This window comes from Melanerpes formicivorus, unplaced genomic scaffold, assembly GCF_026170545.1.
Source record: "Melanerpes formicivorus ecotype bairdi unplaced genomic scaffold, bMelFor1.0.p_v2 SCAF_38, whole genome shotgun sequence".
Classification (NCBI taxonomy): Eukaryota; Metazoa; Chordata; class Aves; order Piciformes; family Picidae; genus Melanerpes; species Melanerpes formicivorus.
This window is the reverse complement of record NW_027142390.1, coordinates 2197230-2218500: the sequence shown is the minus strand read 5'-3', so window position 1 is coordinate 2218500 and position 21271 is coordinate 2197230. Positions and strand designations below refer to the sequence as shown.

Genomic DNA, 21271 nt, shown 5'->3' with positions numbered 1-21271 from the left:
TGCTTGGGGTGCCCTGTGACCCAGGAAGGATGAAAGCCCACCTGGTGGGACAGCTGGCCACAGCATGCAGGCCTGTGGTGACTGACCTTGCAGACCCGGGCCACCCTGGCGTGGATGTGCCGCCTCTCCCACTGCCCAGCTTCCATGGCTGTCTCACGAAAGAAGATGTAGACCTTGTCGTCGTGGGGGTTGTAGGTGTCAGGGATGGCATAGGCGCCGACGAACGCGGGCTCTGCAGGGGGAAGGAGCAGCACAGTGTGGCCCTGTGCCCTGATCTGCTTCCACTCTACTGCCCCTGGAAGTCCCTGGGAGCAGTGTTAGATGTTGAGGGTACACAGAGACCCTGCAGCCCAGAAGGCAGAGCCCCATTCCTGGTGCTCAGGCTCTGGAGTGCATGCTGGAGCATGGGGCCCACCAGAGGCCCCAAGCAGTGCTTCTCACCAGAGAGAAGGGGGACAGACCACCGAGCCCTGGCTCCAGTGCTGGCCACAGCCTCTCTCCAGCAGATAGGAGACCCCCAGGCCCCATGGGTCCCCCAGCTCCTACCATGTAGCCAGTGGTCCTGGTTCTGCTCCGTCCGGATGTAGCTCTGCTCAGCCCCGTGGACCCAGGTCCGGAAGAAGGCAGCACTGCTGCCCATGAAGTCACTGGAGGTGCCCGAATAGAGCTCCCCACCTGCAGGGGCAGAGGGAGGGTGGATGATATGGGGTGCAGTGGATGAGGCACACTGGCAGGATGCCCTTGTGTCATTGAAGGCTCAAGGAGAGTGGAGGTGGTACAGCCTGCCTGAGAGCCTTCTCCAGACACATGACCTGGTATGGTTTCAGGCTCTCAGTTCCCCCAGCCCTTTCACACTGCTGCTAGGAGCTGGGCAGGCTGGTGACAGCACATAACCCGTGTATGTTCCACTCCATCTCATCCTGCACTCACCATTCTGAATAGGAACCACAAGGGGTGAGCTGGGGCACAGCCAGGCTCTGTGGGGTGGCTCTTCTCATTCCCACCTGCTCAGGCACCAGCACAGGACCACAGCCACATGCAGAAGGCACCACTGCCAGTGCCTCCCAGCACAGACCATTCCCAGCACTCCCACCTTCCAGCACCTCCTGTGCTCCCAGCTCCCTCTTACCAAGAAGGAGTCCTGTGAAGGGTTCATGGGGGCTGTATGGGCACCGTCCTCGCCCTGATTCCAAGGAGTGGGTCACCAACTGCATGTGGGAAGCCCCGGGACCCTGCCAGGGCCAAAGGGGAGATGTCAGCCTAGCACGAGGCTGGAAACCAGCTGGGCATGTGGAGACAGAGGCTGGTGTGCTAAATTCTGCACTGAGTGGGTCCATTGAGGGAGCTTCCAGGACCCAGTCCCATCTCCGTGGCATTGGGGGTCTCTTGCCACCTTCTGCAATGGGGCCATTGGGTACTTTACTACAAGAGTGGTGAGACACTGGAATGGGAGGGGACACCTTGTCTTTGGAAATGTGTAAGACCAGGATGGGTGAGGCTCTGTGCTACTTGGCCTAGTGGGAGGTGTCCCTATCTATGGCAGTTGGAACTAGATGATCGTTAAGGTCTCTTCCAGCTCAAGCTATTCTGTGATTCCATGGGATGTGGCTGGACAGGGTGTCCCTTACCTTGCTTCTGGCTCCCAGCTGGATGAAGGCACAGACAGGCTGGTAGGAGCCAGTCCCACAGGCAAACACATGGCTCCTGTTGAAGGGCTGGAGGAGGCGAACGAAGTTGGCACACTCTGTCTGCTCAAGGGGAGATGTCTGTTAGTGAGCTGAGCCCAGGTCTGAGCACTCACACCCAGCCCCATGGTATGTGTGGTTGGGATGTGGGAGCCCAGACAGATCCTCCCCTGGCAGACAGTAAGCTGAGCTTAACTCTGTCTGGCTCAGCACCCTGATCTCAGGCAGACTCCAAGGCTTCCTTTTGGGATGCTGTGAGTGTTGAATCCCCACAGCAAATCCTGAAAGGCTACCAGGGGCTGCCAGCCCTGCTTACCTCCACATTCTTCCCTGCCAGCTGGCAGTGCTCCACCTGCTCCCTGGAGGCTGGCCAGAAAATCTGCAACACACAGACCCCTCCCATGCAGCCCCTGCTTTCATTCACCCCCCTGGGTCCGCTGGCTCCTACAGGCACTGGTGGGAGCAGGGCTTGGCCAGAAGGCACTGCCAGCCTCAGGCATATGATGGGGACATGGGGTTGCTCTGCAATGGGTCTGATACCCCCTTGATTCCCCAGGGTCTGGCCAAGTTCAGGAGGCAGCCTGCCAAGTAGGTTGAGAGCAAACCTGGCGTGGGGACAGAGCCTGGGTGGGCCAGGGCACGCCCTGGGCAGGCTCTCCTGGATGCTGGCCGTGGGAACCCAGGCTGCAGTGCTTTAATGGCCTTCCCTTTGTTGGGCTCCAGCTGCGCACCCTGCCAGCAGGATGTCTTGGGATGACATTAGTGGACTCACTGCTGGGGCTGTTGCAGCTCTTGCAGCAGCAGCAGGGGCTAGGTGTGATAGCAGGACTCTGGGCACTACCCTTCCACCCAGGCCTGGGGTCCACCCAGGTCTCCCGGCCCAGCTGCCCCGTCCCTCCCTGGCGTCAGCCTGTCCCAGCAGGGCTCAACAGGGCCAGGGATGGGTTGACCCCACTGATTGAGACATCCTGGTGTGAATGTGTCCCTAGTGGTGTCAGAGCCCAGCTCGAGCACAACCACCTCCACGCCCCGGCACTGGAACAAGGAGCGGCTCCCAGGGAGGAAGAGACCAGCCTGGCCAGGGTCATGCTCACACCCTCCTCCCAGCACTGACCTTCTCAGGCTCTCTGCTGGGATGGTCCAAATGGAGCAGGAAGACATGGTTTTTTGCTCCCACCATCAGCCAGGCTCTGTCTTCATCGACCAAGACAGCCTGGAAATCCATCCTGTCCCCTGAGGCAAGCAGCAGGTGAGAGCTGTTGGATTTCAGCAGATCTGAGGAGCACAAGATGGGAGAAAGAGAAAGCCATCCATGAGCAACACAACAAGCAACCAGAGACCCCATGCTCCCCCTCTCTGGGACACCTCTGGCCACCCACCCCTGCCCCATGGGAACTCAAATTTCCTGCTACTGCCTTAGTAGCAAACCACCACCCCTAGTGCCCCAAAGAGTCTATACCCCAAAAGCATGGGGAAGGGGCCGAGGACTGAAGAGACTTGCTTGCTGTAACTCCCAACAGGATTTCCCTGGGCTTCAGATCAAGGAGTGTGTCTATAAAAAAGATTCAGTCTATCTGCTGAGGCAAAGCATCCCTCCAAGGAGAGACTGTATGGAGACACAGCTGCGACAGCCCAGGCTGGACTCCTCTCTGCCAGCCTCTGAGCCTTTTGGTCTGTGAAGTGTTGGGCTTCACTCCATGCACAGGATGGGTGCAGAGACACAGAGGAATGGCCTGTCCCTGGCCTGAGGAGCTTGGAAGAGAAGTCCTTAGCTATGTCCCGGGTGCCAGCTGACCCTGCAGCCACCATCCCATATTTCACAGAGTCATAGACTGGTGTGGGTTGGAGGGGACCTTTGAGAGTCACCCAGTCCACCCCCGCTGCAATGCACAGGGACATCTTCAAGCAGATCCAGTTGCTCAGAGCTCTTGCTACATCCTGAAACAGCCTAAACACAGCATTAGACTGGCTCAAGAAAAGGACTGTAAGATCACCACTTTGGCACTGCTGGAGAGAAGGGCTACCTTGCCAAGGAGGAAAGTGTGCCATGGACCCAGCATGCTCCATGGGGAGTGGAGCCAGGGCAGCAGGAAAGGCTCTGCTCTTCTGGCGGGAACTGCTCCTGCACAGATGCCTGGTGGTGGCTAGCATGGCCCCTCCAGCACAGTTGCAGCCATGTGAGTGTGCAAGGAGGACAATTAAGCTCTTGTGTTCTGCTTAACCACTCCTGAAACAGCATCCCAGGGGCCTGCATCTGTTCTTGACGTGCGGCGCCAGGTTTTGAGGCTGGCTGCTGGGGTGAGCATCCTGTGGGACACAGGATCACAGCAGCTGCCATCCCAGCCAGAGCCTGCCCAGGGATCAAGGCAGGGGAGACCAGCACCAAGGCAAGCCCTAGAGCTTCCAGAAATCAAACAACACTGCTTTCCTCTTCCACAGTGGTGGGATCTAGCTAGGGACAGGGTGAAGCCTGGCTGCGCTGTCACAGCTGCTCCTGGCTTTGATGCTGTGGAGGGAAAGACAAAGAAATAGGGCTGTGGGAAGGGGAGATGGGGACTGGAGGGAGGTGGAGTGCAGCTGGAAACTTGAGGTGATCTGCAAGATCCAAGCTGAGAAATTGCCCCAGACAGTGTGGATTGAAGCAGTGCGTCAGGAACCGAGGGAAGGAAGCAGTCAGAGGCAGCCGGTGGTAGACGTGCAGCCGCGGGTGCAGGTGGGGTGTACGTGGGCAGGGGCATGGCTCCCATCAAAGAGGACCCACAGACACAGGAGGTTGTGTCTCTCTTCCTTCCACCCCATTTCCAGGGCAGAGGGGAAGCAGGGCCAGTGCCTGCAAGCTGGAAACGGCACTGACGTCGCTCATCCCGGCAGGGGAAAGCCCTGCTGGGCCACAGGCAGCAGCCAGGGCCCCTGCCCAGATCCATGCCATGCTTGCTCCCACCTATCACTTCCTTCTCCCCTTCCTCCTGGGTCAGAGCTCCACGGGAGCTCCAGCTACTGTGGGATGCAAATCCTCCTCTGCCAGAAGCAGCTTCCAGCTGTGTCAGGGAGATCCTGGCCTCCTCCTGCTCCCACAGCACTTGTCCACAGCCCCAATTGAGCCCTCTTACCCTTCAGTGCCCAAGGGCTCTCATCTGGATGCCCTGGATAGGAGGGAGCAGATTTCCAGGCCATTTCCCACCGTCTGAATGGGATTAACAGCTGAATTCCTGTCCCTGCCTGCAAGCCATTATCACTGAGGAGTCTGCAGTGGGCTGCTGTGCATCACCCCCCCCCCCCCTTCCTGTATCTGCTAGTGCTCCTGGGACCTGCCTGGGGCAGTGTCCCCCTGCGGTGGGACACATCAGGCAGGACACTGGGGAATTGAGCTGGGGCAGCACAGAAGGTCCAGAGTTCATCCAGTAAGTACATGGGTGTAATTAAGCAGAGTGGAGACAAGGCTAGTTCCAAGGAATATCACTTGTTGGTCATCCTCTGACCTGCCCTGGCCCTGCACTTGAGGACAAGATCAGGCAGGATGATGGAGAATCCTTCCCTGGGGCTGTGGCTGCATGTAGGAAGACCCAGGAAGGAGTCATTGCCCTCACTTGCACCATGAGACCTCTGGCAGGGTTAATGGCAATGAGGGTCCAAGCCTGACTCGGTGGCACAGTTCACTCCCTCACCAAGGGGACATTGAATGCTGCAGACCCATACCCTGTGGGCAGGAAGCTGCCACTCACAAGTCAGCCTCTTCTCCTCCCAGTCCAGCTGTGTGCACATGGCATTGGATCCAAACCCTGGCCGTGGAGGCAGGGAACCATGCAGTGCCTGCAGCAGCTGCAGGATGGCTAAAATGCTGGGTGAGCCCCGGGAAACATCCTCTCCTTTGTGCTCATTATCTCCCAAGGCCACGGTGTTTGTCTTCATTGTCGGGACCACTGCAACCACCTTGTCCCATCCATCACCTCCCCCTGCCTCTTAGCTGAGGCATCCTCAGTGCAGGGTGACCCTGGGCTTCCTGGGGTCACAGCCCGGCTGTGCAGAGGGCTGTCCTCTCCCCTTCCCCCAGCAGAGCACACCACGGAGGAGATCCCTGAAGTCCAGGGCAAGCTTGGTGCTCAGGCATACTCCAGCCCCCCGCTGCATTTGGCTGATAAGGGACGTGCCAGCGCAGGTTTTGGTGCCGATAGCCAGAGACGCACCAGCCTCCTGGCCTACCGAGCACATGCTGCACGGTGATGGTTTCCAGGTCCCGCCCAGCTGGGCTGGCTGCTGATCAAAGGCTGGCAGGAGACCCATTTGCCAACCCCTAAGTGTGCTACCCTGGGGTCTCATAGAGCAGGGAGCTGGGAGGCTGCCGTGGTTTTACTGCACAGCTGCAGCGCTCCGTGGCATCAGAAGGCAGCATGAGGCTGACCTGGCCTGACCCAGCTCACCCGCAGGCTGCCTCTGGCAGAGCCGCCTCTGGCAGAGCCGCCGCCGCCGCCGTGCCATCACAAACCTGGCTGGGAGCCGCTGCTGTTGTTCCTGGCCCTGTGCCCCCTGCCCCATCCTTCCTTTGCTCTCCCAGCCTTCGGTGCTGTCATTTCCTCCTCCAAGCCTGCTTGCATCTCCTGCCCCCGGCCCCATCGAGGCCCTGCCTGCCGCCCCCCTGCTGGGATGTGAGGGCGGGGCTGGTCCCAAGGATGGACTCTCAAAGGCCTCCTTTTATTTATTTATTTCTTTTTCCTAGGGGTTTTTAAACCTAAACTTCTCAAGGCATTGTGTCCTTGAACCTGGCCCGTGCTGTCCATGAGTCACATCCCCTGCCATTGTTCACGTCGTCCTTGAGCCCTCCTGATGCTGGGAGCTTCCTTTTCTGCCTCTGCCCAAGGCTTGAGGGCTTTTGGCATGCCTGGCCCCAGCACACTGTAGGTCTTTGAAGTCAGCAGTCCCTCTGTGTTCCTGCTGCCCCAACAGCCCTGCTCTGCCTACTCGGGCTCCACGGAAAGGCAGACCCTTCAGAGTCTTTCTGAGCTGGGCTCTTAGTGAGGCCATCTTCCCACAGGGATATCTCGCACTCCTGAGAGGTCCAGCCCTCTCTAGCCACAAGCTGGGGGCATCTTTCACCTTGCTAGCTATCCCCACCTACAGAGAAGCTGCCCAGAGTGGTGGAACAGACCAAGAGGATGGCCCCAGAGCGTGATGCCCATGGGGAGCTGTGCTGCTACATCACCACTGTGGAGGAGAGCTGGCTGAGCCCTGCCCAGTTGGCCAGAGTGGCCAGAGCAGCACTGGGGATGTTCTGAGCTGCCCTTCCTTCAAAGCAGCTTGCTCAGCTTCACACAGCAGAAGCTGAAAGCAGATAAATTGGCCATGTCCGTGCTGCAGGGCCATGACAGGGTGACCAGCTGCCAGCCAAACAGGGCTCTGCTCTAACTGCTCTAACTGTTCAGGTCATTCCTCTGCAGACCCTTTCCCTGGAAGCTGCCTTTTTGCTCTTCTCTGCTGGGCTGTGTCCTGTGCTACCTGTCAGTCTGCTCTTGGTGCATCTTCAGCTCACCAAGAGCAGGTCCCACTTTGCATCAGGCACAAGAAGAGCAAACTGAAGAAATCCTAACTAAACAGACAAAACAGATGCAGGGTGAAAGGGAAATGATCTGTTGATGTGAGACAGGGGAAGGGGCCAGCAGCACTGCCTGGCATTGTACTGTCAGCATGAAGACAGGGTGTTAACCTGGGACTGACCAAGTCAGTTCCAGCCCCAGACACACTGCAGGATGCCCAGAATGAGTCTGAGCAGAAGGAGACAACCCTTCTGGTCCAAGTGTTGCACAGGACAAGGCAGGGTGTTCCCTGCTCAGCCCTTTTCCTTGTGCCAGCAGTATCAATGCAGCACCCTCAGGAGCCATGCCTGGAGCTGCCTTTGTGAACCATCCCCAGAACCAAACACATGGAGATATTGCAGCCACAGCTCCAGGCCTACTGCTTGCCTCCCTGGAGCCCTGGCCACCCCTTCACTCCCTGTCTGTAGGACCCTCTCCTAACCCTCCCAAGCAAGGTGCAGATCCCAGAGAAATCCACCCTTACCTTTGTAGGCGAGACGAAGGCGAGGGGCATGCTGCTTCCATGCCTTGCCGCTGCCTGGCTGCTGGAGAAGGAGGCAGAAGAGAAGTGCAGCAAGGGGCATCCTGTCACTTAGTAGTGGAGAAGGGACAGCTCAGCCTCACAGTACCATGGTCCAGCGATGAGTTCTCACCTCCACTGCCAGCTGCAAGCAGAAATGGGGAGGGCTGCACTGTGGTGGTCTATGTGTGCGTCGGGACCCCTGGGCCCACAGCTGGGGAGGGGGCTCAAGAGATAGCAAGTGACAGCTCGTCCTCTAGAAGACTTTAGAACAGCTGCTTGGTGCAGAGAAGACTCCAAGAGTAAAAGGCCAGCCCCTTGCACACCCCCAGCACTGCAAAATGAGCCAGGGCTGCTGGGCAGGCTGCTGCAAGGGAAGGTCACATCCCAGTGAGCTTGGCATGCTAGGCTGGCAAGGCACAGCCTGGGACACTGCAGCACCCATCGCAAGCACCTCACCCACGGTTATCTGGGCAGAGCACCTGCAAACTGCCAGGGATCCTGGGCCCACCCATCCCTGAGGAGTGTGGTCTTGGAGGGAGACAGAGCTTCTCTTGAGCTTGTGGAGCTCATGCAGCTCAAACTGGCTGGGCTGGGAGAGAATTGGGAGCCCAAGGCTGTGGTTGTCTTGCTGGCTGGGCTGTCCTTACAGCCTGAGCAGTCAGTGGTGGTTCTGGTAGGGTAAGGAGGATGTCTGAACAGAGTCATGGAATTATAACAAGGTTTGGGTCAGATGAGATCTTCAAGATCCTCTAGTCCCAAATCCCTTGCCATGAAGGAGGTTTGCCCACCTTCCATTAGATTGGGTTGTTCAAAGCCCCATCCAATATCTCCATTGCCATGAACCGTGCTGATCCCTGCTGTGACACTGCACCCTCCACCTCTGGGAGCTGGCTGCCCCCCAGAAGCTCCAGTGTATTTCATGTCCAGGGACTTCAGAAGAGCAGCTATTACAGCCTGCCCAGGGGGCAAATGTGGTGTAGTGCTGGTGTGCCCACAGCACATGGTGCTCAGGAAACACTTGGATTTGAACATTCTGGCAGTGACTGATGTGAAGGAAGAGGTGAGGAGTGCTTAGGAAGTAGTACACCCTTCATCAGGGTCTCAGGGATTTGGTATCCTCTGCTGAATACCTGCTCAGACCCCAGTGCTTGTCCAGATCCTGGTGAGGAATCCCTAATACTCATCTCATTCTAGGGTTAGATCTTGTCCCTCTTAGTCAAGAGGGAATGAATGTTTTGGAGCACTGGCCATAAATGCCACTTCTGTGACCCCCTTCAGCTGTGGCTGGGTGTTCACACTACACATCCTTCTGGCCATTAGCTCTGCAAATTGCCTTATTACTACAGAGCTCCCCGAGGCCACCAGCATCCCTTGGCTGCAGGATGCTGCAAGCGCTCTCACATTTACATTCCCTCCAAGCCCTACAGGGTTTCACAGCCTTGTTTGCTGGCTCCCAACCCTCCCATGGGGAGTAGGGCTGCTCTGAGAGTCCTTAGCAATTCCTTCAGGCAACTGAGAAGCTTTTCCCTGCTTATAAATGTTGTGATCCCTAAGTGGCAGCTCTGACTAACTCCCCCTCCCTCTTGCTGCAGATTAAATTCTTCCAGTCCCATGGCTGAGAGATCTGAAATGAGCTTTTGGACACATTCCTGGCCAGTGGTTTCTGGCATCTGGTGAAGGGCTGTCAAAAGGATGGGATAGTCAAGTCTTCCCAGCTGCCTTGGGCTCTGCCTTCCTCAAGAAAGAGCACTCAGCTCTGCTTTGGGAGGAAGCTTCACACTTGTGGATTTGGAGTTTCTCTCCTCTCAGTAGTTGGTGGCTGGGCTGGGGAGCAGCCCCTCGGCAAAGCTGCTTTTCAGCCTGTTCTGTGCCCTGGCTGCTGCCTTGCTCTTGCCCTGGCCTGCACAACCTGCTGTACTCCAGAGCCTTCACTCACCCCAGGTACCATCCTGGGACCTGGATGTGACCTCAGGGTAGCAGCTATGCCATTTTCTGTCTTCTTCAATCTGGGGCTGTTTTCTCACAGGACATTAGGGTTTGGAAGGGACCTCCAGAGATCATCGAGTCCAAGCCCCTGCCAGAGCAGGGCCACAGAATCTAGCACAGGTCACACAGGAACACATCCAGATGGGTCTTGAAAGTCTCCAGAGAAGGAGACTCCACAACCTCTCTGGGCAGCCTGTTCCAGTGCTCTATGACCCTCACAGTACAGAAGTTCCTCCTCATGGTGAGGTGGAACCTCCTGTGCTGTAGCTCACATCCATCACCCCTAGTCGTATCACAGAGTGGAACTGAGCAGAGCCTGACCCCTCCCTCTTGGCCCCCAGGTCTCAGATATTTATAAACATTTATTAAATCCCCTCTCAGTCTTCTCTTCTCCAGACTAAAAAGCCCCAGGTTTCATAGGGCAGTGCTCCAGCCCCTTCATCATCCTGGTAGCCCTGTGTTTGACCCTTTCACCCATCTACTCCTTTCCTGAGCAGACTTTTCAGCAGGTCAGCCACTGCCTAGGGAAAAACCCACAAAACCCATGGGGTTAGCTATTTGAAGTCCCCATTGCATGACCTACTGCTCACAGAGAGCAGAGGTCCCAGGCTGGAATCCACCAGCCAAGCTGGGGACCAGCTAATAGCCAGTGCTGCCTTTGTTCCCCTCACAGCAGGCAGAGTTGCAGAGTGGCTTTCCTGTGCCAGTGGTGTGCCAGCAATTTCAGCTCTTCCCTATGCTCAGCTGTGTGGTTTGGAGTTCTCCAGACCTGTCCTGCTGACCTGTGGCCATGCTGTGAGCAAGCACTGCTATCCCAGGGATCAGACAAGGGGCAGGGGGTGTGTTATTTTCTGTGCCAATGTGCATTTTGTTGCTGAGAGACTCAGGAAAACGCTGGCCTCTAATTGCAGCTTTCTATAAATGGAGCAGGGCCTGTGCTAGGCTTAGGTTTGGGGTAAGCCACCCCTGGGAGGAACTTCTCATGACCCAGGGATCAGGAGGATGCCACAGTGGGCTGGGATTCTCTGGATGGCAGGCAGGGCACAGCTCCTGCCTTAGGGACACGTTCATGCATGGCCATGGGGATGCTCCACATGCCTGTGGCAGGGGCCAGGGCAGCAGGGCAGGTGTACACACTCCCATCCCTATACATATTATACCAGCACTTGGTCTCCTTGCCCTGGGGTGCAAAAGGCAGGTTTGATGGTGACAGGAGTTACAGCCACACACAGGAGGAGCTGGGTGCAGGTTCACAAAAGGTGAGGGGCTCAAAGTAGACAAGGAAAAGTTAAACTGTTGGAGGAACCTCCCAGTAAGAATAGTTTGCCCTCTATCACATTCTTTTACCAAGACTTCGATGGTTCCCCCTCATGGTGGGCAGGCAGCGGTGGGGGACTCGGCCTGACTCCCGACACACTGCCAGGATCCCAGCAGCAGCTCCCAGTCTGGCTGTGCCCACAGCCCCTGGTGTGGGGCAGCCCTCGCTGTGCCAGTCAGAGCAGGGACGCACTGGGGAAACACGTGGCAGGGTCACGTCCCCTGCCTGTAAACCTCTGCCCAGATCTGCCTGGAGGTGAAGAGCTCAGCAGCAGCAGAGTTTACACTGCAAGGGGGAGCAGGGTGCCTGGTGGATGGAAACAAGCTGGGGATGATGAATCCAGGCTTAAATTAAACACTCCCGACAGCTTGAAATAATCAACTGTCCCGAGCTGCAGCTATTTCTATCTCAGTTTGGAGAGGGAAGTGCCTGATGAGGGCAGGCTGCTGAGCAAAGGGCTGTCCAGGGGTGAAGATTCCATCCTCCAGGCACCGTGGGGTCTAGGGTGGGATGTGGGTGGTGGAAGCCCTGCTTTAGGGGCCTGGCAGTCACTAGGAGTGCCTTGGTGTAGGTGGCACAGGTGGTGACACCGTGGCACACCATGACACTGACACTGTGTGCCAGCAGTCCAGCAATGCCCTGGTTGCAGTGGTCACCCTGTGCTCTCCTGACCCTGCCCTTCCGCTGGTGACCTGCGGCAGCCCAGCGGGTGTAGGGCTGTAGGCTGTCCTGTACAGTCACACTTCACAGCATGGTGCTGGGTTTTTGCTTTGAAAACACAGCCCCTGGCTGGCGACAGAGCAGCACAGGGAGAAGACAAACCCCTCCTGTCCGAGACACAGGGGATGGGAGGGTAGTGGCTATCCATGAAAGCACTGATTTCCTGCTGGCAGCGCCTGTTTGATGCCATGACCAGCATGGAACAGCCTCAGTTTCCGAGGGGGAAGGGCCCTGGCTGTGGATTTATCTGGCTATGCATCACCTCCCGAGAGGGAAGAGCTGCGGAACTTGAGCTCTCCAGAGGCCCTGCGGCACTAAGAGTAGCTCCCTGCACTGCCACCCTGCCCAGCAAAGCCCAACACGTGCCCCAGTGCCTTCACAGGCTGGATTGTGTCCCAGCTAATCCTCACACACCATTTGCAGCCTAGTGCCTTGGTCAGTTACATCACGGGGCTGGCCAGGCTGTAGGCAGGGGTGAAACACTGGTCCTTGCAGCTGGGGGACCTCAAAGAGAGGAGGTGGGATGGGGAGAAAAGTGGCTGCACCCCATGTCAGCATTCAGCTACAGTGACCTTCCTGGGGGTGCATGAAAACACTGTGCCAGAGTTCGGGTGAGAGAGAAGAGAGATTTAGGGAGATGAGACCCCCTCCAGGAGGCTGGTGCTACCCAAAGCTCCTGAGACTCCTCCATGGGTCTGGTGCTGCCCAAGGCTTCCCAGCAGCCAAGCCCTGGCTCCCAGACGCAAGCCCCATGCTCTTGAAACCCTTCTGCCTCCCCACACAGAAGCCCTGGGTGTGGGTGGTCTTTGCTCTGCCCGGGAGGGCAGGTACCACTTGGCCACTCTGGGGACAAAGAATTCTCACCCTCACCAAGACTGATGGGCAAAGCCATGCCAGGAGGTCCAGTAGACAGAACACCCCTGCCCTGCCACCAGGGGATGCCCTCCTCTCCTGCTCCTTCCCACGGCTCAGCCTGGGTGCCCATTCCTGCCCCCACATCTGCAGGTGGCTGGGGCAGCCGCTGCATGCTCTGTGCCATGCAGTCACAGGGCCACGTGTACAGGGATCGCGCACAGCCGGAGCTGGTGGTCGTGCACATCTGTCTGCTCCCCTGCCCCCGACTGTCCCTCTTTCCAAAGTGCTGCCTGTCCCCTTTCTTGCCCTCACCGACACAGAATCCCTCCCTGCTCAGCCCCGGGCTTTCGCTGCTCCTCTCCAGCTCCGCAGGATGATGGATGCCCCGGCAGCTGCAAGGAGAGGCAGCTGTCGTCCTTCTCCAGCAGGAGGACACAGCCAGCCCTCAGCTCCCCCCTGCCTTCCCCCAGAGCTGCCTGGCCAACGCAGGACCAAGAGGCAGGGAAAGCCTGTGGTGCTGAGCCGTTTGTGGGAGGGGGACGCTCTTGCAGCATGACACAAATTGGGACCTCAAAAGCCAGGGCCAGAGCTCGGGTGGCACCAGGGCACCACGTGTGCCCTGCAAAATGGCAGGAAGGGCAGGGTTTCAGTGAGTCCCTCAGTAACACAGGTCACACACAGAGCCCTGGAGATGGAGAGGGGAGCAGACTTCAGGGAGTTTGAAAGGAAGAATTGTTCACTAGCAGAGTGGGGCTGAGGCTGCTCAAGCCTTGCCCATGTTCCCTGCCATCACCCAGCCAGGCTGGCCAGCAGGCTCTCTGCCAGCCAGGACATCTCCAGACAGCTTCCTACGCTCCCACCTCCAGAGATTAAAGCCCACGATCACAATTAACCCCAGATCCCTCTTCTCTGCCACCCATTGCTGCTGAAGTGTACCAGGCACCCTGAGTGAGGAGGAATGATCCCAGCTGCTGCTGGCACTGCCTCTGGCACATCACCCCTGCCAGGCGCGGCGGGTTCTTTGCTGATAGGTGATACTGGAGGTGGGGGAGGGAGTGCTTTGTCCTCTTTTTCACATCTCACATGTGCTGATGTACAAACATTCCTGGTCCCTCAGGCCTGGGGTGTCACATTTAGCACATGCCAGCTGTGCCAACACACACACACAGACACACACACACAAACACACACACAGACCTTCAGCTCTGCAGCTGTTTTTTCCCCCCAGCCTGTTCCACAGACAAGGCGGTGTCCATCCTGGGCTGTGAATCCCCATCAGCACTGCCCTGGGTCCAGCAGAGCCCACCTGCCTCTGCCCTTCTCTGTAGACAGAAGGTTCCTTGCTGCTGGGGACCTTGGTAGGTGGCAGCCAGGCTCAGCTCCAGATCTTTGTTGGGGGTAAACTTTTATGTTTGGAAGGAATCCAGCATCTCTTCTAACAGTGTTTGCTCCCTGAAGCCTAAGGCACACTCTGGCTGGGTCTTCATCCTTTGAAATGGAGAATTACCAAGCCCAATGCAGGCTAGGATGTTAATAAACTGTTTATGAAGGGATAAGGAGCTGGTTTCATTTAACATCCTGCTAATCCCTTTCTCAGGCTGCTGCTGTCTCAGTATCTACCTTTCCATGGCTACTGAGAGAGAGATGTGAAGCTTGCTCTGGCTTGGCTCTAGGGGTTGGGCTGGGAGCGTGGCCCAGCAGAGGGGCTTGTCTCACTGCATGGTGATGTGAGCCGTGGTGGGCATGGTGATGGATTGGACAGGCCTGTGCTTTCAGGCAGCAGGTCCCTCAGGGCTTTTTGGTGTTCTTGAATGTGCTGCTCAAGCCAGATAGTGCCAGTTGAGTAATGCCCACTGCTCCTGCTGCTGAGTCACCCCAAAGGCATCCAGCACCAGAGAGGTTGTAAGCCTAATGAATGTGCAGAGAAAGCTGGATGGAGACACAGCACAGTTGCACCTTTTGAATCTCCTCTCACCTAAAATGCCTTCAGGGTACCAGCAGATTCCAGTGCCACCACCACTGAGCCTGGGCAAATACAGCTCGTGGATGGCTTCAGCAGGCCAGGGACACCTGGGACTCAGAGCACCCCCCAGCTTCCTTCTTGCCATACTAGCACCACACTGCCCCACCTCTGCTCTCACTGTTCTGCTGCATGTACCCCACAGAGCAGTGTTAAGGCCTGCCATCAAGCCCCAGCTCAGGTTGGGGGATGCTGCCCAAGCCATGGCTCCCAGAAGGGGCAAACCACATCAAGATGCCAACTGGCAGTGGGACAGAGGCAAATTGAGAGGAAGAAGGCTGGGCTCCTCCCAGACACAAAGGAGGGTCAGGGAGGTGGGACAGATGTGGAATAGTTGTGTCTCATGCTGGGCAGTAGCTGTACAGCTCATGTTAGCCCAGCCAGAACCAGCTCAGAGTATTAAAGTCCATCTGTGTTAAACCCTGGATCGACTTGGCGTGGTGAAGCCCCCAGCTTCCTCCTCATGCAATTGAAAAGCCCAAAATTCTCTCAGGTTTAGGAAGGTGCTTACCACCCTCTGACCTTGTTTTAGAGCAAAAGTACCCAAATAAGGTAGTGAGGCAGCTCTGCACTGCCCACTGCCCTGCCAGGACAGCTCCCCAAAGCCTCTGGCATCCCCAGAGCCAGTGCCGCATTCCTCAGAGCCATTTATACCACGATGTCACCCGACGGCTGAAACCCACCCTTGTCACCTGTCCACCACATGGCCTGACATTCCACACAGCCCTAGGGAGGCTCAGGGAGCTCTGCCCTGAGCAGGAGCTGTTTTCTGGGCTTCAGACTTTCCAGCCTGGGTCTGGGTGAATCATGCACGTACTAAAACCTGGCAGGGGCTCCAGGGCCAGGAGTCAGCAGGGACTGTAGCCAGGGTCAGGTTTGCTGCTGCTCCTTGCCCCAGGCTGTCTGAAAAGCCTCTGCTGTGGAGAGAGGCTGACTGACACCAAGGGTTTTTATAGAATTGCTGAATCCTTTAGGTTGGAAAAGATCTTTAAGATCATTGAATCCAACTGTTAACTCAGCACTGCTAACTCACCACTGACCCATGTCCCTTAGCACCACATCACACATCTTTCAACTACCTCCAAGGATGGTGACTCCACATCTGTTGGCAGTCTGTTCCAGGGCTTGACAGCCCTTTCAGTGAAGAGATTTTCCCTGATATCCAACCTAAACCTCCCCTGGCACAATTTGAGGCTATTTCCTCTTGTCCTACTGCTTGTTACTTGGGAGAAGAGACCAGCCCACACCTGGATCCAACCTCCTTTGAGAGAATGAGAAGGTCTCAGCCTCCTGGTCCCCAGGCTGAACAACCTCAGTTCCCTCAGCCACTTCTCACAAGACATTGCTCTAGACCCTTCACCACCAGCTCAGGGATGCTCAGCACCTCTCTGGAAGCTGCTGGCTTGTCTGCATTTCCCCAGCAAGAACCACAAGGCCATTTGAGGCAGGAGCTGGGGCAGGAGCTGGGGCAGGGGCTGTGCAGCACCTGCCCCCTGCCCAGCGACCCAGGTCCTCTGCCTCAGCATCGCCAGCCAGCCACACGGCTGCCGGCTGGGCTCCCAGGGCCTCTCTCTGTCCCAGCCGCAGCCACCCGCCTCCCCCGACACTCGGAAGCTGGGCAGTGTTTTCTTTTCATCACCGGGAGCCCCGCTCTCTGCTCTCCGGCTAATTGGAACAGGCTGGGCAGGCGCGGGGGCTTTGCCGGGGAAAGTATTTTAATGAGGACGGAGGTGCCTGCACTATTATCTGCTTCTCGGAGCCTCTTGGCTGGGCTCCTGGCAATTACAGCTTGGCCTGGGGCTGAGCTCGCATAGCTCGGACCCCTGCAGAGCACCACGCTCCGGCAGCCCCCTCAGCAGGCTGCCCTTTGCCCTGGCCGCGGGATGCCAGAGCCAGCGGCCGAGGCGCTGCCCGGCTGTGCACTCCCGAGGGGCTGAGCCACCTCGCGGTCCCCACCCCGGCAGCTCTGCTGTGGCAAAGGGAGGTGTCCGGAGCAAGGACTGCGGGAGCTGGCCCAGCAGCAGCCTCTGTGCAGGGTATTCCCAAGGATCAGTAACGAGCAGAGACGCTACGTATGGACGCCAGGCTGCTCACCCCAGCTGGCTGCTCATTCTTTCTTCCCCAGGAGACACAAGGTCAGCCCCGGGCTGAGCTGAAGATGAAGGCACATCTGTCAGGGGTTGGGGCAGGTCAGTACCACTGGCTGCTGTAGCTTTTGTGAGGGGGCACTCAGGGTGACTTGTAGCAGCAGCAGTGTGCTCTAAGCAGAGAGCTTGCCTTGCTGCAGTCACTTACCTGGCTGGACAAAGCAGAGATCACCCAGCCCAGCAGATGGTCACCTCCTCACAGTACAACTCCCTACACCAGGGTCTCCAGCCAGCAAGCACAGCAGCCACCACCACACAGGCCCTGCTCCCAGGACACATCCTTTCTGTCCAGCCCCTATTTCACATGAAAGCCTCTCAGTCACAGAATTACAGGATGGTCCAACCACCCCAGCTAAAGCAGGGTCACCACAGCAGGTTGCCCAGGATCACAATCTCCAGGCAGATTTGGAATCTCTCTGGAGAGGGAGACTCCACAACCTCTCTGGGCAGCCTCCTCCAGGGCTCCAGCACCCTCACAGCAAAGAAGTTTTCCTTTGTGTTCACATAGAACCTCCTTTGTTCCAGTTTGTGCCTGTTGTCCCTTGTCCTATCACTGGGCACCACTGAAAAGAGGCTGGCCCCATCTTCCTCCCCCCCCACCCCATAGCTATAGATTAGCATTGAGAAGATCCTCTCTTAATCTGCTCCACTCCAGGCTAAACAGCTCCAGGTCTCTCAGCCCCTCCTCATAAGTGAGGTGCTCAGCATCTTCATGTACTCATCTGCACAGCATCCAACTGTGAAAGGCCACCATGGCTCTCAGTCCAGTGGCAGACAAGGCACAGTGGGCTAAGTGATCTGCCCACAGCCAAAGCAGAACCATAGCAGAGCAAGGATTGACTTCAAGCATCATATCTTCTTCCAAACATCTTTTTCATTCTCCATCAGCTCCTTGCTAAGCCTGGCTTTACCACTGCCCCTGCACAAGTGAGCCTGTAGCTTCAGGGGATGGTGACAGAGCTGCCACCACTCACCTGTGTGGGGGCTCACGCTGGGGGGGGGGGAAGATTGATTCTTCCCTGGGTGGACAATAGGCAGATTGAAAGTAAAAGCCTGTCTGTTTTCCACAACACTACAAAGTGCTCAGGCCAAATTAGGTGACATCAGTGATCTCCTGGAAAACGGGGAAATAAACCTGATCTCGTTGGTGGGAGAGGCAGAACAGTTCCTGCACACAATAAGTGGCAGCTTGCCAGCGTGGGGGAGCAGAACAATGACCCTGCACAGCCGAGTGCTTGTGGACTGCATTGTTCTAGGGAAACCACATCCTGGGCAGGCTCCCAGGTCAGCTGGGGCTGATGCTGGCCACAATTGCTCTCCAAATGTTGCCATCCCACTGGTGAAGCTGGCTGCACTGGCCCAGAGCACACACAGAGCATGGCTGTAGGTATGGAGGAGCCAGGGTGGAACAAGGAGCACATGGGGTCACTCAGCAGGGAGACGGAAGAGTCAAAATATCCTCTAGTGCCCACATCAGGGGATAATAAAGGCTTATCTCTGCCAGGAATAGGAAGTGCTTCCTCCTGGGCACCACAAAATCACTGTCATTCCTTGGCATCTGGCTACAAGCAGATGCTGGGGTTTTATGGCTGGGATTTGAGATAATGCCATCATTAGGGAGCCCAGCTCTGCAACCTTCCATTGGCCATTTTGCCACCCTGTGCTTCAGTTGTCCAGACAAAAAGATTTGGAGAAGGTACAGCAGCCTCCTGTGAGCAGGGCAGAGGTGAGAAGTAGGTGGGGAGGTAATGAGTGGCTCACAGGGAACGGAGAGGACCAAAGCTGGGACTCAATCCCAAACAGGTCCCCTCTCCTGCTGCAGCCTGTTCTCCTCAGCAGGGTGTCACCCCAAGCAGGGTGGAGCAGATCTCCCCAGAATAGACTTCTGCCCAGAGGAGGGCTGCTCAAAGAGGGCAGGTGAGGCTGGGTATGTCCTCCCATTCACCAGTTACCCTGGCCTTGCTGGCACCTAGGAATGACTGATCTCTCTGTCTGCTCTCCACACCAGGTTTGCCACTGCACAAGTGAGTGACTTCAAAGACCTCATTACCCCCTGCTCCTGGAACTGCCTCTCACTGTAATCCCAGCTGGAGCAGGGATAGACCAAACTTGGAGGAAGAGGCAGCTCAGAGAGCCCAGGAGCCAAGGTTTACAATAAATCTTTATCCTTACTGTAAACAGCTCCTGAGAGGGTGTCACTGGAGCACAGCAGAGAGCGAGGCAGCCAGAAATCCTCACTGGTGGTAACATGTGCCAGCCCCACTGGCTCAAGGACTTGGCAAAGAGCATGGTTAGCAGTGGGTCCTGCTGAGGACCCTGGCCTTGGCTCCTGCTTGAGCTGAGCACTGCTTGGCAGCCCTGCAGCCTGGCATCACCTCTTGTCCAGCCAGCCCAAATGTCCAGGAGCATGGCATGGCTCTGTGGCCTCCACACACAAGCACATTGGTATCTGGGAGAGCAACTAACATCCTCAGGGGCTTCCTGTTTAAATCTCGGCACAAGGAACTGCAGCAAATGATCTCTGTCTTGCATCCTTGTGGAATTTGGTGAGATTAGATTAGGGATGAATTCTTCCCATATTTCTTATGGAGCTGATATCTCTGCCTTCGCTTTCCAATTGACTTCCCCATCCCCAGCTCATAAATCATGAGGGTGCTTGTGTCTCTGCCATGCTCCATTCGTTAACTTAGCAGGAGGGATCTATACGTTACAGCAACCCATCATGTCAAATCAGTGACCCACTGGGGCTGCCAAACCCCCTCCCTTTGAGGGCTGTAGGAGGTTTGGCCAGCAGAAAGCTGGGACACACTCCACTTGGCACAGAGAAAGCTCCCCGTAGCTTGTGCATGGGTCGCGTGGCCGGCATGTGTGCAGGAGAGCCGCAGATCTGGGAGCAAAGCTCCCAGAGCACTTTCCTCTCCTCCCCCAAGCAGGGAGCTCATGGAAAACTGTGGCTTTCCAGTTCAGCAGCAATTTTGTGGCAGTGCTCAGCAGCTGGATTAACAGAGTAGGTTCTTTCTGGGCAATAAACAGCTTAACAAAACACAACTGTGGCACCAGCCCAGGACTCAGAGCTCCTCGCCCAGGCCCAGCTCCACCCTGCCCGTGAGATACCCGTGGATGATCCCCAGCAGAGTGCATCCCTTGGCCCTGTTGCCCTGTAGGATTGCCCCACATTTTCAAGAGCTGTAATTCCTGCCAGAGGTGCTCTTCTTTCAAGGATAGGAGAAATAATTGGGTTTGTCTTAAATTAAGTTCATCAAGTGCTTCAATATTTGTTTCTAGATGACAGAAAGAAAGATTCAGTCTCCTTCCTCCTGCCCTCACCCCAAATCTCACAATCCCATCTCACCCAAACATCCACCCATAGCTTCCAGGACACTGGAGGCATGTGGGGCTCCCAGCTCCCATCCATCCATCCCCAGGCTCTGCAATGCTTCCAAGCAGAAGGGTCATTAGTTAAAGGACTCCTTTGGAGAGCACCCGGCTTTTCTCAGGCTCTGTTTCCTTTCCTGATATATCATTTGTCCCAGGGTTTCTGAGAGCTGAGGCTTTGCAGAGGGAGGCTGAGCCTCCCCTGACAGATTTCATGCAGCATGAGCTGGGAACAATTCCCCCCAGACCAGGCAGGATGAGTTTTTCTTCTTGGACCAAGGTTGTCACAACTGCTTGGTGGTAAATGATACAAAATCCTACAAAGCTGTCTTTGAGCCATGGAAGCCCAGCATGGGCTGAGAGTTTAGTGAAAAATCTGCCCAGTGTGGGCTTTTGGGCTGCTAAACCTTAGCAGCAAAGCAGAGCTTTGGGTCAGGGTCAAGAAGCCTCAGAAAAAAACCCTCTCTGGAGACAGAGAGCTTTTCCACAGCAATAAAACCTCCTGGATACAAATTCTGTGCATCTATCTAAGATTATCACCACAAACTTTGTGTTGTGTGCCACGGCAGAATAAGCTCTGCTCTCTCTGTAGGAGCCGGGAAAAGACGAATCACTCTGCACACCAATATCAAACCCAGTGAAGCAGATCGTAAAAACAGACAAGTTTACATCAGGGTGAGCCCCGGCTCAGCTTCCCCGGGCTCAGCTGCTCCCCTTGGGAATGCCACCCCAGAGGAGAGAACCGAGGCAGCCGAGCCCAGCCCGGGCTGCCCAGCTCAACCACCGCCAAACCCGGCTCAGCCACAACTAAACCCAGCTCAGTCACAATTAAACCCAGCTCAGCCACCGCTAAACCCAGCTCAGCCACCGCTAAACCCAGCTCAGCTACTCACCAGCCGAGGAGCCTGGAGGAGCCTGCAGGATCTCAGCCGCGACCAGCCGCTGCCAGCCCAGCAGCCTCCAGCGCCTTGTCCTCAACAAATCCGCGGCACCTGGGGGCTGGAGGCAGCAGGGAGGAGCCGGGGGGAGGATGGCAGCCGGGGGGCAGCCCTTCATTCATCAAACCAGCCCAGGC

The 21271-nt window shown here is 56.6% G+C and overlaps 1 protein-coding gene across 2 annotated transcripts in view; it reads right to left on the bottom strand.

Annotated features, from left to right (window-relative positions):
• Positions 1-21271, bottom strand: part of LOC137450860 (semaphorin-3D-like) — a 29295-nt gene extending 8024 nt beyond the window's left edge. Inside the window, exons 1-8 of one of the 2 annotated variants that reach the window (XM_068157809.1) lie at positions 21090-21271; positions 7737-7917; positions 2800-2960; positions 2002-2064; positions 1629-1748; positions 1130-1232; positions 547-675; positions 87-232 (exon numbers count right to left, since the gene is read on the bottom strand). In XM_068157809.1, coding sequence (XP_068013910.1) covers positions 87-232; positions 547-675; positions 1130-1232; positions 1629-1748; positions 2002-2064; positions 2800-2960; positions 7737-7836 — 822 coding nt within the window. In that variant the 5' untranslated portion in view covers positions 7837-7917; positions 21090-21271. Of the gene's footprint in view, positions 1-86; positions 233-546; positions 676-1129; positions 1233-1628; positions 1749-2001; positions 2065-2799; positions 2961-7736; positions 8062-21089 lie in introns of those variants that run through there. The other variant, XM_068157810.1, reaches the window with a different exon arrangement.